The sequence below is a fragment of the Oncorhynchus kisutch genome, unplaced genomic scaffold, assembly GCF_002021735.2.
Source record: "Oncorhynchus kisutch isolate 150728-3 unplaced genomic scaffold, Okis_V2 scaffold3554, whole genome shotgun sequence".
NCBI lineage: Eukaryota > Metazoa > Chordata > Actinopteri > Salmoniformes > Salmonidae > Oncorhynchus > Oncorhynchus kisutch.
Window position 1 is genome coordinate 307,501 of NW_022265499.1, and position 13,761 is coordinate 321,261.

A 13,761-nucleotide genomic window follows, 5' to 3' on the forward strand; every position below is an offset into this window, starting at 1 on the left:
GAAGGGCTCTATAGGGGGCCATCTGGAAGGGCTCTATAGGGGCCATCTGGAAGGGCTCTATAGTGGCCATCTGGAAGGGCTCTATAGGGGCCATCTGGAAGGGCTCTATAGTGGCCATCTGGAAGGGCTCTATAGGGGGCCATCTGGAAGGACCGTAGGGCTCTATAGGGGGCCATCTGGAAGGACCGTAGGGCTCTATAGGGGGCCATCTGGAAGGACCGTAGGGCTCTATAGGGGGCCATCTGGAAGGACCGTAGGGCTCTATAGGGGGCCATCTGGAAGGACCGTAGGGCTCTATAGGGGGCCATCTGGAAGGACCGTAGGGCTCTATAGGGGCCATCTGGAAGGACCGTAGGGCTCTATAGGGGGCCATCTGGAAGGGCTCTATAGGGGCCATCTGGAAGGACCGTAGGGCTCTATAGGGTGCCACCTGGAAGGGCTCTATAGGGGCCACCTGGAAGGACCGTAGGGCTCTATAGGGGGCCATCTGGAAGGGCTCTATAGGGGCCATCTGGAAGGGCTCTATAGGGGCCATCTGGAAGGGCTCTATAGGGGCCATCTGGAAGGGCTCTATAGGGGCCATCTGGAAGGGCTCTATAGGGGCCATCTGGAAGGGCTCTATAGGGGCCACCTGGAAGGGCTCTATAGTGGCCATCTGGAAGGGCTCTATAGGGGGCCATCTGGAAGGGCTCTATAGGGGCCATCTGGAAGGACCGTAGGGCTCTATAGGGGCCATCTGGAAGGGCTCTATAGTGGCCATCTGGAAGGACCGTAGGGCTCTATAGTGGCCATCTGGAAGGGGTCTATAGTGGCCATCTGGAAGGGCTCTATAGGGGCCATCTGGAAGGACCATAGGGCTCTATAGGGGCCATCTGGAAGGGCCCTATAGTGGCCATCTGGAAGGGCTCTATAGTGGCCATCTGGAAGGACCATAGGGCTCTATAGGGGCCATCTGGAAGGGCTCTATAGTGGCCATCTGGAAGGGCTCTATAGGGGCCATCTGGAAGGGCTCTATAGGGGGCCATCTGGAAGGACCATAGGGCTCTATAGGGGCCATCTGGAAGGGCTCTATAGTGGCCATCTGGAAGGACCATAGGGCTCTATAGGGGCCATCTGGAAGGGCTCTATAGGGGCCATCTGGAAGGGCTCTATAGGGGGCCATCTGGAAGGGCTCTATAGGGGCCATCTGGAAGGGCTCTATAGTGGCCATCTGGAAGGGCTCTATAGGGGCCATCTGGAAGGGCTCTATAGTGGCCATCTGGAAGGGCTCTATAGTGGCCATCTGGAAGGGCTCTATAGTGGCCATCTGGAAGGGCTCTATAGGGGCCATCTGGAAGGGCTCTATAGGGGCCATCTGGAAGGGCTCTATAGGGGCCATCTGGAAGGGCTCTATAGGGGCCATCTGGAAGGGCTCTATAGGGGCCATCTGGAAGGGCTCTATAGGGGCCATCTGGAAGGGCTCTATAGGGGCCCATCTGGAAGGACCATAGGGCTCTATAGGGGGCCATCTGGAAGGGCTCTATAGGGGCCATCTGGAAGGGCTCTATAGGGGCCATCTGGAAGGGCTCTATAGTGGCCATCTGGAAGGGCTCTATAGGGGCCACCTGGAAGGGCTCTATAGGGGCCATCTGGAAGGGCTCTATAGGGGCCATCTGGAAGGGCTCTATAGGGGCCACCTGGAAGGGCTCTATAGGGGCCATCTGGAAGGGCTCTATAGTGGCCATCTGGAAGGGCTCTATAGGGGGCCATCTGGAAGGGCTCTATAGGGGCCATCTGGAAGGGCTCTATAGGGGCCATCTGGAAGGGCTCTATAGGGGCCATCTGGAAGGGCTCTATAGGGGCCATCTGGAAGGGCTCTATAGGGGCCATCTGGAAGGGCTCTATAGGGGCCATCTGGAAGGGCTCTATAGGGGCCATCTGGAAGGGCTCTATAGGGGCCATCTGGAAGGGCTCTATAGGGGCCAATCTGGAAGGGCCTATAGGGGCCATCTGGAAGGGCTCTATAGGGGCCATCTGGAAGGGCTCTATATGGGCCCATCTGGAAGGGCTCTATAGGGGGCCATCTGGAAGGGCTCTATAGGGGGCCATGGCTGGAAGGGCTCTATAGGGGCCATCTGGAAGGGCTCTATAGGGGCCATCTGGAAGGGCTCTATAGGGGCCATCTGGAAGGGCTCTATAGGGGGCCATCTGGAAGGGCTCTATAGGGGGCCATCTGAAGGGCTCTATAGGGGGCCATCTGGAAGGGCTCTATAGGGGGCCATCTGGAAGGGCTCTATAGGGGGCCATCTGGAAGGGCTCTATAGGGCCATCTGGAAGGGCTCTATAGGGGCCATCTGGAAGGGCTCTATAGGGGGCCATCTGGAAGGGCTCTATAGGGGCCATCTGGAAGGGCTCTATAGGGGCCATCTGGAAGGGCTCTATAGGTGGCCATCTGGAAGGGCTCTATAGGGGCCATCTGGAAGGGCTCTATAGGGGCCATCTGGAAGGGCTCTATAGGGGGCCATCTGGAAGGGCTCTATAGTGGCCATCTGGAAGGGCTCTATAGTGGCCATCTGGAAGGGCTCTATAGTGGCCATCTGGAAGGGCTCTATAGTGGCCATCTGGAAGGGCTCTATAGGGGCCATCTGGAAGGCTCTATAGGGGCCATCTGGAAGGGCTCTATAGGGGCCATCTGGAAGGGCTCTATAGGGGCCATCTGGAAGGGCTCTATAGGGGCCATCTGGAAGGGCTCTATAGGGGCCATCTGGAAGGGCTCTATAGGGGCCATCTGGAAGGGCTCTATAGGGGCCATCTGGAAGGGCTCTATAGGGGCCATCTGGAAGGGCTCTATAGGGGGCCATCTGGAAGGGCTCTATAGGGGCCATCTGGAAGGGCTCTATAGGGGCCATCTGGAAGGGCTCTATAGGGGCCATCTGGAAGGGCTCTATAGGGGCCATCTGGAAGGGCTCTATAGTGGCCATCTGGAAGGACCATAGGGCTCTATAGTGGCCATCTGGAAGGACCATAGGGCTCTATAGGGGCCATCTGGAAGGGCTCTATAGGGGCCATCTGGAAGGGCTCTATAGGGGGCCATCTGGAAGGGCTCTATAGTGGCCATCTGGAAGGACCATAGGGCTCTATAGGGGGCCATCTGGAAGGGCTCTATAGGGGCCATCTGGAAGGACCATAGGGCTCTATAGTGGCCATCTGGAAGGGCTCTATAGGGGCCATCTGGAAGGACTCTATAGGGGCCATCTGGAAGGGCTCTATAGGGGCCATCTGGAAGGGCTCTATAGGTGCCATCTGGAAGGGCTCTATAGGGGCCATCTGGAAGGGCTCTATAGGGGCCATCTGGAAGGACCATAGGGCTCTATAGTGGCCATCTGGAAGGGCTCTATAGGGGCCATCTGGAAGGACTCTATAGGGGCCATCTGGAAGGGCTCTATAGGGGCCATCTGGAAGGACCATAGGGCTCTATAGTGGCCATCTGGAAGGACCATAGGGCTCTATAGTGGCCATCTGGAAGGGCTCTATAGGGGCCATCTGGAAGGGCTCTATAGGGGGCCATCTGGAAGGGCTCTATAGGGGCCATCTGGAAGGGCTCTATAGAGGGCCATCTGGAAGGGCTCTATAGGGGCCATCTGGAAGGGCTCTATAGGGGCCATCTGGAAGGGCTCTATAGGGGGCCATCTGGAAGGGCTCTATAGGGCCATCTGGAAGGGCTCTATAGGGGGCCATCTGGAAGGGCTCTATAGGGGGCCATCTGGAAGGGCTCTATAGGGGCCATCTGGAAGGGCTCTATAGTGGGCCATCTGGAAGGGCTCTATAGGGGCCATCTGGAAGGGCTCTATAGGGGCCATCTGGAAGGGCTCTATAGTGGCCATCTGGAAGGGCTCTATAGTGGCCATCTGGAAGGGCTCTATAGTGGCCATCTGGAAGGGCTCTATAGTGGCCATCTGGAAGGGCTCTATAGGGGGCCATCTGGAAGGGCTCTATAGTGGCCATCTGGAAGGGCTCTATAGGGGCCATCTGGAAGGGCTCTATAGGGGCCATCTGGAAGGGCTCTATAGTGGCCATCTGGAAGGGCTCTATAGGGGCCATCTGGAAGGGCTCTATAGGGGCCATCTGGAAGGGCTCTATAGGGGCCATCTGGAAGGGCTCTATAGGGGGCCATCTGGAAGGGCTCTATAGTGGCCATCTGGAAGGGCTCTATAGTGGCCATCTGGAAGGGCTCTATAGGGGCCATCTGGAAGGGCTCTATAGTGGCCATCTGGAAGGGCTCTATAGGGGGCCATCTGGAAGGGCTCTATAGGGGGCCATCTGGAAGGGCTCTATAGGGGCCATCTGGAAGGGCTCTATAGGGGGCCATCTGGAAGGGCTCTATAGTGGCCATCTGGAAGGGCTCTATAGGGGCCATCTGGAAGGGCTCTATAGTGGCCATCTGGAAGGGCTCTATAGGGGCCATCTGGAAGGGCTCTATAGGGGCCATCTGGAAGGGCTCTATAGGGGCCATCTGGAAGGCAGTCTTTGCCATAGCTATATGTTTGATCCATCTCTGCTTATCATTATTGATTGGTCTCCCCCCTGATTGATCGGTATATTGCTCCCCTCTGCAGCCACCCTGAAGATGAACCAGCAGGTGGACACAGTGAGGAAACTGTCGCTGAAACCCTCCACATATGTGACTGACCAGTGGACAGGTTAGTGTGACTGACCAGTGGACAGGTTAGTGTGACTGACCAGTGGACAGGTTAGTGTGACTGACCAGTGGACAGGTTAGTGTGACTGACCAGTGGACAGGTTAGTGTGACTGACCAGTGGACAGGTTAGTGTGACTGACCAGTGGACAGGTTAGTGTGACTGACCAGTGGACAGGTTAGTGTGACTGACCAGTGGACAGGTTAGTGTGACTGACCAGTGGACAGGTTAGTGTGACTGACCAGTGGACAGGTTAGTGTGACTGACTAGTGGACAGGTTAGTGTGACTGACCAGTGGACAGGTTAGTGTGTGTCTGGTGACTGATGAGTAGACAGGTTAGTGTGTGTCTGGTGACTGACCAGTGGACAGGTTAGTGTGACTGACCAGTGGACAGGTTAGTGTGTCTGGTGACTGACCAGTGGACAGGTTAGTGTGACTGACCAGTGGACAGGTTAGTGTGACTGACTAGTGGACAGGTTAGTGTGACTGACCAGTGGACAGGTTAGTGTGTGTCTGGTGACTGATGAGTAGACAGGTTAGTGTGTGTCTGGTGACTGACCAGTAGACAGGTTAGTGTGACTGACCAGTAGACAGGTTAGTGTGACTGACCAGTGGACAGGTTAGTGTGACTGACCAGTGGACAGGTTAGTGTGACTGACCATTGGACAGGTTAGTGTGACTGACCAGTGGACAGGTTAGTGTGACTGACCAGTGGACAGGTTAATGTGTCTGGTGACTGACCAGTGGACAGGTTAGGGTGACTGACCAGTGGACAGGTTAGTGTGACTGACCAGTGGACAGGTTAGTGTGACTGACCAGTGGACAGGTAAGTGTGACTGACCAGTGGACAGGTTAGTGTGACTGACCAGTGGACAGGTTAGTGTGACTGACCAGTGGACAGGTTAGTGTGACTGACCAGTGGACAGGTTAGTGTGTGTCTGGTGACTGAGCAGTGGACAGGTTAGTGTGACTGACCAGTGGACAGGTTAGTGTGTGTTAATCTACAGTTGGTAGTGTCTGTTCTGTCTGTTCTGTTCCAGGTGACAGTGTCTGTTCTGTCTGTCCTGTTCCAGGTGACAGTGTCTGTTCTGTCTGTCCTGTTCCAGGTGATAGTGTCTGTTCTGTCTGTCCTGTTCCAGGTGATAGTGTCTGTTCTGTTCCAGGTGATAGTGTCTGTTCTGTTCCAGGTGATAGTGTCTGTTCTGTTCCAGGTGATAGTGTCTGTCCTGTTCCAGGTGATAGTGTCTGTTCTGTTCCAGGTGATAGTGTCTGTTCTGTTCCAGGTGATAGTGTCTGTTCTGTTCCAGGTGATAGTGTCTGTTCTGTTCCAGGTGATAGTGTCTGTTCTATTCCAGGTGACAGTGTCTGTTCTGTCTGTCCTGTTCCAGGTGACAGTGTCTGTTCTGTCTGTCCTGTTCCAGGTGATAGTGTCTGTTCTGTCTGTCCTGTTCCAGGTGATAATGTCTGTTCTGTCTGTTCTGTTCCAGGTGATAGTGTCTGTTCTGTTCCAGGTGATAGTGTCTGTTCTGTCTGCCCTGTTCCAGGTGATAGTGTCTGTTCTGTTCCAGGTGATAGTGTCTGTTCTGTCTGTCCTGTTCCAGGTGATAGTGTCTGTTCTGTCTGTCCTGTTCCAGGTGATAGTGTCGGTTCTGTTCCAGGTGTGTCTGTTCTGTTCCAGGGGGTAGTGTCTGTTCTGTCTGCCCTGTTCCAGGGGACAGTGTCTGTCCTGTTCCAGGTGATAGTGTCTGTCCTGTTCCAGGTGATAGTGTCGGTTCTGTTCCAGGTGATAGTGTCTGTTCTGTCTGCCCTGTTCCAGGTGATAGTGTCTGTTCTGTCTGTCCTGTTCCAGGTGACAGTGTCTGTTCTGTGTGTTGATCCACAGGTGATAGTGTCTGTTCTGTCTGCCCTGTTCCAGGGGATAGTGTCGGTTCTGTTCCAGGTGATAGTGTCTGTTCTGTCTGCCCTGTTCCAGGTGATAGTGTCTGTTCTGTCTGTCCTGTTCCAGGTGACAGTGTCTGTTCTGTGTGTTGATCCACAGGTGACAGTGTCTGTTCTGTGTGTTGATCCACAGGTGATAGTGTCTGTTCTGTCTGCCCTGTTCCAGGTGATAGTGTCGGTTCTGTTCCAGGTGATAGTGTCTGTTCTGTCTGCCCTGTTCCAGGTGATAGTGTCTGTTCTGTCTGTCCTGTTCCAGGTGACAGTGTCTGTTCTGTGTGTTGATCCACAGGTGATAGTGTCTGGTCTGCCCTGTTCCAGGTGATAGTGTCTGTCCTGTTCCAGGTGATAGTGTCTGTTCTGTCTGTCCTGTTCCAGGTGATAGTGTCTGTTCTGTCTGTCCTGTTCCAGGTGATAGTGTCTGTCCTGTTCCAGGTGATAGTGTCTGTCCTGTTCCAGGTGATAGTGTCTGTTCTGTCCCAGCTGATAGTGTCTGTTCTGTCTGTCCTGTTCCAGGTTATAGTGTCTGTTCTGTCTGTCCTGTTCCAGGTGACAGTGTCTGTTCTGTGTGTTGATCCACAGGTGACAGTGCAGCGGCCGTCTACACAGAGCTGAGGAAGTTGTCCCGGGTCTTCAAAGACCAGCTGGTGTATCCTCTGATAGCTTCAGCCAGAGAAGGTACTGGGATGAAGATATATAGTACTGTTATTAAATATATAGTACTAGGATGTAGATATATAGTACTGTTATTAAATAAATAGTACTGGGATGTAGATATATAGTACTGGGATGTAGAGATATAGTACTGTTATTAAATATATAGTACTGGGATGTAGATATATAGTACTGTTATTAAATATATAGTACTGGGATGTAGATATATAGTACTGTTATTAAATATATAGTACTGGGATGTAGATATATAGTACTGGGATGTAGATATATAGTACTGGGATGTAGATATATAGTACTGTTATTAAATATATAGTACTAGGATGTAGATATATAGTACTGGGATGTAGATATATAGTACTGGGATGTAGATATATAGTACTGTTATTAAATATATAGTACTAGGATGTAGATATATAATACTGTTATTAAATAAATAGTACTAGGATGTAGATATATAGTACTGTTATTAAATATATAGTACTGGGATGTAGATATATAGTACTGGGATGTAGATATATAGTACTGTTATTAAATAAATAGTACTGGGATGTAGATATATAGTACTGGGATGTAGAGATATAGTACTGGGATGTAGGTATATAGTACTGTTATTAAATGTATAGTACTGGGATGTAGATATATAGTACTGGGATGTAGATATATAGTACTGTTATTAAATAAATAGTACTGGGATGTAGAGATATAGTACTGGGATGTAGAGATATAGTACTGGGATGTAGAGATATAGTACTGGGATGTAGGTATATAGTACTGTTATTAAATGTATAGTACTGGGATGTAGATATATAGTACTGGGATGTAGAAATATATATATAGTACTGGCGATGTAGATATATAGTACTGGGATGTAGAAATATAGTACTGGGATGTAGATATATATATATAGTACTGGCGATGTAGATATATAGTACTGTTATTAAATATATAGTACTGTTATTAAATAAATAGTACTGGGAGGTAGATTTGTAGTACTGTTATTAAATAAATAGTACTGGGAGGTAGATTTGTAGTACTGTTATTAAATAAATAGTACTGGGAGGTAGATACAGTGGGGATAACTAGTATTTGATACACTGCCGATTTTGCAGGTTTTCCTACTTACAAAGCATGTAGAGGTCTGTAATTTTTATCATAGGTACACTTCAACTGTGAGAGACGGAATCTAAAACAAAAATCCAGAAAATCACAGTGTATGATTTTTAAGTAATTAATTTGCATTTTATTGCATAACATAAGGATTTCTGTTTTAGATTCCATCTCTCACAGTTGAAGTGTACCTATGATAAAAATTACAGACCTCTACATACTTTGTAAGTAGGAAACACTGCCGGTTTTGCAGGTTATCAAATACTTGTTCTCCCCACTGTATGTAGGACTGTTATTAAGTAATAAATGGTACTGTGAAGTAGATATGTAGTACTGTTATTAAGAAGGAAATATCTGGAACTATGACATTGGTCTCAGATCTCACTGAAATAATTTAAAATCATTGAATAGCAAATGTTAATGACCAATGTGTCAAATCCATTACTCCCTGTCTCCCCCTGTTGTCTGGTGATGGTATAACAGCCATGATCCTGCCAGCAGTGTTGTAACTCTCTGTTTCCCCCTGTTGTCTGGTGGTGGTATAACAGCCATGGCCCTGCCAGCAGTGTTGTAACTCTCTGTCTCCCCCTGTTGTCTGGTGGTGGTATAACAGCCATGGCACTGCCAGCAGTGTTGTAACTCTCTGTCTCCCCCTGTTGTCTGGTGGTGGTATAACAGCCATGGCCCTGCCAGCAGTGTTGTAACTCTCTGTCTCCCCCTGTTGTCTGGTGGTGGTATAACAGCCATGGCCCTGCCAGCAGTGTTTGGCCTGCCAGTCCTTCCTCCAGAGCTGTTACTGAGGGTGCTGAGACTGCTGGATGTCTCCTCTCTCCTGGCCCTCTCCTCGGTCAACAGACACCTCCACCAGACCACCACAGACCCGGCCCTCTGGAGACACCTCTACCGCAGAGACTTCCGAGGTAGGACAAACGCACACACACACAAACACACACACACACACACACACGGATATATTTATAAACACACATAAAAGACAGGCGGTTTCTGGTCTGTCTGGAGGGTCTCTGGTCTGTCTGGAGGGTCTCTGGTCTGTCTGGAGGGTCTCTGGTCTGTCTGGAGGGTCTCTGGTCTGTCTGGAGGGTCTCTGGTCTGTCTGGAGGGTCTCTGGTCTGTCTGGAGGGTCTCTGGTCTGTCTGGAGGGTCTTTGGTCTGTCTGGAGGGTCTCTGGTCTGTCTGGAGGGTCTCTGGTCTGTCTGGAGGGTCTCTGGTCTGTCTGGAGGGTCTCTGGTCTGTCTGGAGGGTCTCTGGTCTGTCTGGAGGGTCTCTGGTCTGTCTGGAGGTCTCCGGTCTGTCTGGAGGTCTCCGGTCTGTCTGGAGGTCTCCGGTCTGTCTGGAGGTCTCCGGCCTGTCTGGAGGGTCTCCGGCCTGTCTGGGGGTCTCCGGCCTGTCTGGGGGTCTCCGGCCTGTCTGGGGGTCTCTGGCCTGTCTGGAGGGACTCTGGCCTGTCTGGAGGGTCTCTGGTCTGTCTGGAGGGTCTCTGGTCTGTCTGGAGGGTCTCTGGTCTGTCTGGAGGGTCTCTGGTCTGTCTGGAGGGTCTCTGGTCTGTCTGGAGGGTCTCTGGTCTGTCTGGAGGGTCTCCGGCCTGTCTGGAGGTCTATCTGGAGGGTCTCTCTCCAGAGTGTCTGTTAAATGACGTGTCGGTGTCTGTATTAAAGATATGTTAGATTCTACATGTCAGAGCAGAACTAGGTCTGTTCTCCTGAGACGTGTCGGTGTCTGTATTAAAGATATGTTAGATTCTACATGTCAGAGCAGAACTAGGTCTGTTCTCCTGAGACGTGTCGGTATTAAAGATATGTTAGTTATTGAGTGCATATTGTGTGATGGAGATTGTTATTTGACTGTTGCAGACGGCCAAGACCACAGCAGAGCCAGAGACACTCAGTGGAGAGAGGTGAGTCAGGTCCCAGTATTCTATATATTGACTGTGTAGACGGACAAGACCACAGCAGAGACACTCAGTGGAGAGAGGTGAGTCAGGTCCCAGTATTCTATATATTGACTGTGTAGACGGACAAGACCACAGCAGAGACACTCAGTGGAGAGAGGTGAGTCAGGTCCCAGTATTCTATATATTGACTGTGTAGACGGCCAAGACCACAGCAGAGACACTCAGTGGAGAGAGGTGAGTCAGGTCCCAGTATTCTATATATTGACTGTTGCAGACGGCCAAGACCACAGCAGAGACACTCAGTGGAGAGAGGTGAGTCAGGTCCCAGTATTCTATATATTGACTGTGTAGACGGCCAAGACCACAGCAGAGACACTCAGTGGAGAGAGGTGAGTCAGGTCCCAGTATTCTATATATTGACTGTGCACTTTGAACACATACAATCTGACGTCCCTGAAACCCCGGCTGACATCAGAGTAACATGCTGTCTCATCAGTATCTGTTCCTGTTTACAACAGATGGATATAGTAGTGCACTATGTAGGGAATAGGGCTCTGGTCTAAAGTAGTGCACTATATAGGGAATAGGGCTCTGGTCTATAGTAGTGCACTATATAGGGAATAGGGCTCTAGTCTATAGTAGTGTACTATATAGGGAATAGGGCTCTGGTCTATAGTAGTGCACTATGTAGGGAATAGGGCTCTGGTCTAAAGTAGTGTACTATATAGGGAATAGGGCTCTGGTCTAAAGTAGTGCACTATGTAGGGAATAGGGCTCTGGTCTAAAGTAGTGCACTACGTAGTGTTCTGGTCTAAAGTAGTGCACTACATAGGGTTCTGGTCTAAAGTAGTGCACTACATAGGGTTCTGGTCTAAAGTAGTGCACTATGTAGGGAATAGGGCTCTGGTCTAAAGTAGTGCACTACATAGGGTTCTGGTCTAAAGTAGTGCACTATGTAGGGAATAGGGCTCTGGTCTAAAGTAGTGCACTATGTAGGGTTCTGGTCTAAAGTAGTGCACTATGTAGGGTTCTGGTCTAAAGTAGTGCACTACATAGGGTTCTGGTCTAAAGTAGTGCACTACATAGGGTTCTGGTCTAAAGTAGTGCACTATGTAGTGTTCTGGTCTAAAGTAGTGCACTACATAGGGTTCTGGTCTAAAGTAGTGTACTATATAGGGTTCTGGTCTAAAGTAGTGTACTATATATAGGGAATAGGGCTCTGGTCTAAAGTAGTGTACTATATAGGAAATAGGGTTCTAGTCTAAAGTAGTGTACTATATAGGGAATAGGGCTCTGGTCTAAAGTAGTGCACTATATAGGGAATATGGCTCTGGTCTAAAGTAGTGGACTATATAGGAAATAGGGTTCTAGTCTAAAGTAGTGTACTATATAGGGAATAGGGCTCTGGTCTAAAGCAGTGTACTATATAGGGAATAGGGCTCTGGTCTAAAGTAGTGCACTATATAGGGAATATGGTTCTGGTCTAAAGCAGTGTACTATATTGGGAATAGGGTTCCCTTTGGGACTTAGCCACTGTCTAACTCTCTGGTATCGTTTAGGACTCAGGCACTGTCTAACTCTCTGGTATCGTTTAGGACTCAGACACTGTCTAACTCTCTGGTATCGTTTAGGACTCAGACACTGTCTAACTCTCTGGTATCGTTTAGGACTCAGACACTGTCTAACTCTGGTATCGTTTAGGACTCAGACACTGTCTAACTCTGGTATCGTTTAGGACTCAGACACTGTCTAACTCTCTGGTATCGTTTAGGACTCAGACACTGTCTAACTCTGGTATCGTTTAGGACTCAGACACTGTCTAACTCTGGTATCGTTTAGGACTCAGACACTGTCTAACTCTCTGGTATCGTTTAGGACTCAGACACTGTCTAACTCAGGTATCGTTTAGGACTCAGACACTGTCTAACTCTCTGGTATCGTTTAGGACTCAGACACTGTCTAACTCTCTGGTATCATTTAGGACTCAGACACTGTCTAACTCTGGTATCGTTTAGGACTCAGACACTGTCTAACTCTCTGGTATCATTTAGGACTCAGACACTGTCTAACTCTGGTATCGTTTAGGACTCAGACACTGTCTAACTCTCTGGTATCGTTTAGGACTCAGACACTGTCTAACTCTGGTATCGTTTAGGACTCAGACACTGTCTAACTCTCTGGTATCATTTAGGACTCAGACACTGTCTAACTCTGGTATCGTTTAGGACTCAGACACTGTCTAACTCTCTGGTATCGTTTAGGACTCAGACACTGTCTAACTCTCTGGTATCGTTTTAATTTCAGCTCTACAAGAAGAAGTACAAGTGGAGGAGAGAAGCAGCCAGTTACCGGCACCACATGCCCCGTTACCACCCTGTCCCCCCACCGCTCTACCCCCTCCACCCCCTCCCCAACAACCCCTTCCCCTTCTACCCGCCTGGCATCATCGGTGGGGAGTACGACCAGAGACCTGGCATCCCCGGTGGTATTCTGCCCCGCCCCCGCTACGACCCTATTGGTCCGCTCCCAGGTCACGATCCCACAGCAGGAGGGCTGATTGGACGAAGGGGGCTGAGACCTGCTGGGAACCGGCCGGCTGACATCAGAAGAGGGTTCATATGACCTCCCTGACCAGTGACCTCTAGTGGTGGTGTAGGAGTATGACCACCACACAGAGAAGCTTAAATAAAACAGAGATGTTGAAGACTGACTGATTAGCCTACCTTAAATAAGCCACCTGAGTGCTATAGTCACAGATAAATGGCGTTGTTCGGTCTATAAACACTAACCCTCATCCAGCCTGCTTATTATCCCCTAAACCTCATCCAGGTGTTTTTTTATAAACCCTATCCTTGACCCAGAATCAGCTTTTAATAGCTCATGTTCTCCTGTGTGTGTTTAGTAAGTGATGAGGTCAGATCATACCGATCTGCTATCTTCATTTGATCTCTCTGTTGTTGCAGAAAATGTTGCTGCACAGCAGGAAATGTAAACTTCTAAAAGTTTTCCCGTGAGAAACCGGTCAAATTTAACATAGTACATCTGTAGGGGTGCCTGGGGGATTGAGGTGGCCGTTTCGATCTTCCACCATTCACTATGAAGACATTTTGTACTTGTTTCCTCGCAGACGAAAATATTTAAATAAAATGAGAAAATGGCTATCGACTGGTTTTTTAGCTGTGGTCATATTTGAGCCCTCAGTCTCTCTCTGAAAACCAGACTGTTCAGGGACGATCCAATAGTCATGTACACTGAACTAAAATATAAACACAACATGTAAAGTGTCTCTGTTTTATGAGCTGAAATAAAAGATCCCAGAAATGTTTTTTACGCACAAAAAAACATATTTCTCAAAAATGTTGTGCACAACTTTCTTTACATCACTGCTGGTGAGCATTTCCCCTTTGCCAAGATAATCCATCCACCTGACAGGTGTGGCATATCAAGAAGCTGA

At 49.5% G+C, this 13,761-nt stretch overlaps 1 protein-coding gene across 2 annotated transcripts in view; it reads left to right on the forward strand.

Moving 5' to 3' along the window:
* The window catches only part of LOC109886860 (F-box only protein 7), a 20,974-nt gene extending 7,508 nt beyond the window's left edge, over nt 1-13,466 (forward strand). The window contains exons 6-10 of one of the 2 annotated variants that reach the window (XM_031820621.1): nt 4,596-4,679; nt 7,196-7,291; nt 9,139-9,315; nt 10,267-10,310; nt 12,612-13,466. In XM_031820621.1, coding sequence (XP_031676481.1) covers nt 4,596-4,679; nt 7,196-7,291; nt 9,139-9,315; nt 10,267-10,310; nt 12,612-12,929 — 719 coding nt within the window. In that variant the 3' untranslated portion in view covers nt 12,930-13,466. The remainder of the gene's footprint in view (nt 1-4,595; nt 4,680-7,195; nt 7,292-9,138; nt 9,316-10,266; nt 10,311-12,611) is intronic. The other variant, XM_031820622.1, reaches the window with a different exon arrangement.
* The last annotated feature ends 295 nt before the right edge of the window (nt 13,467-13,761 follow it).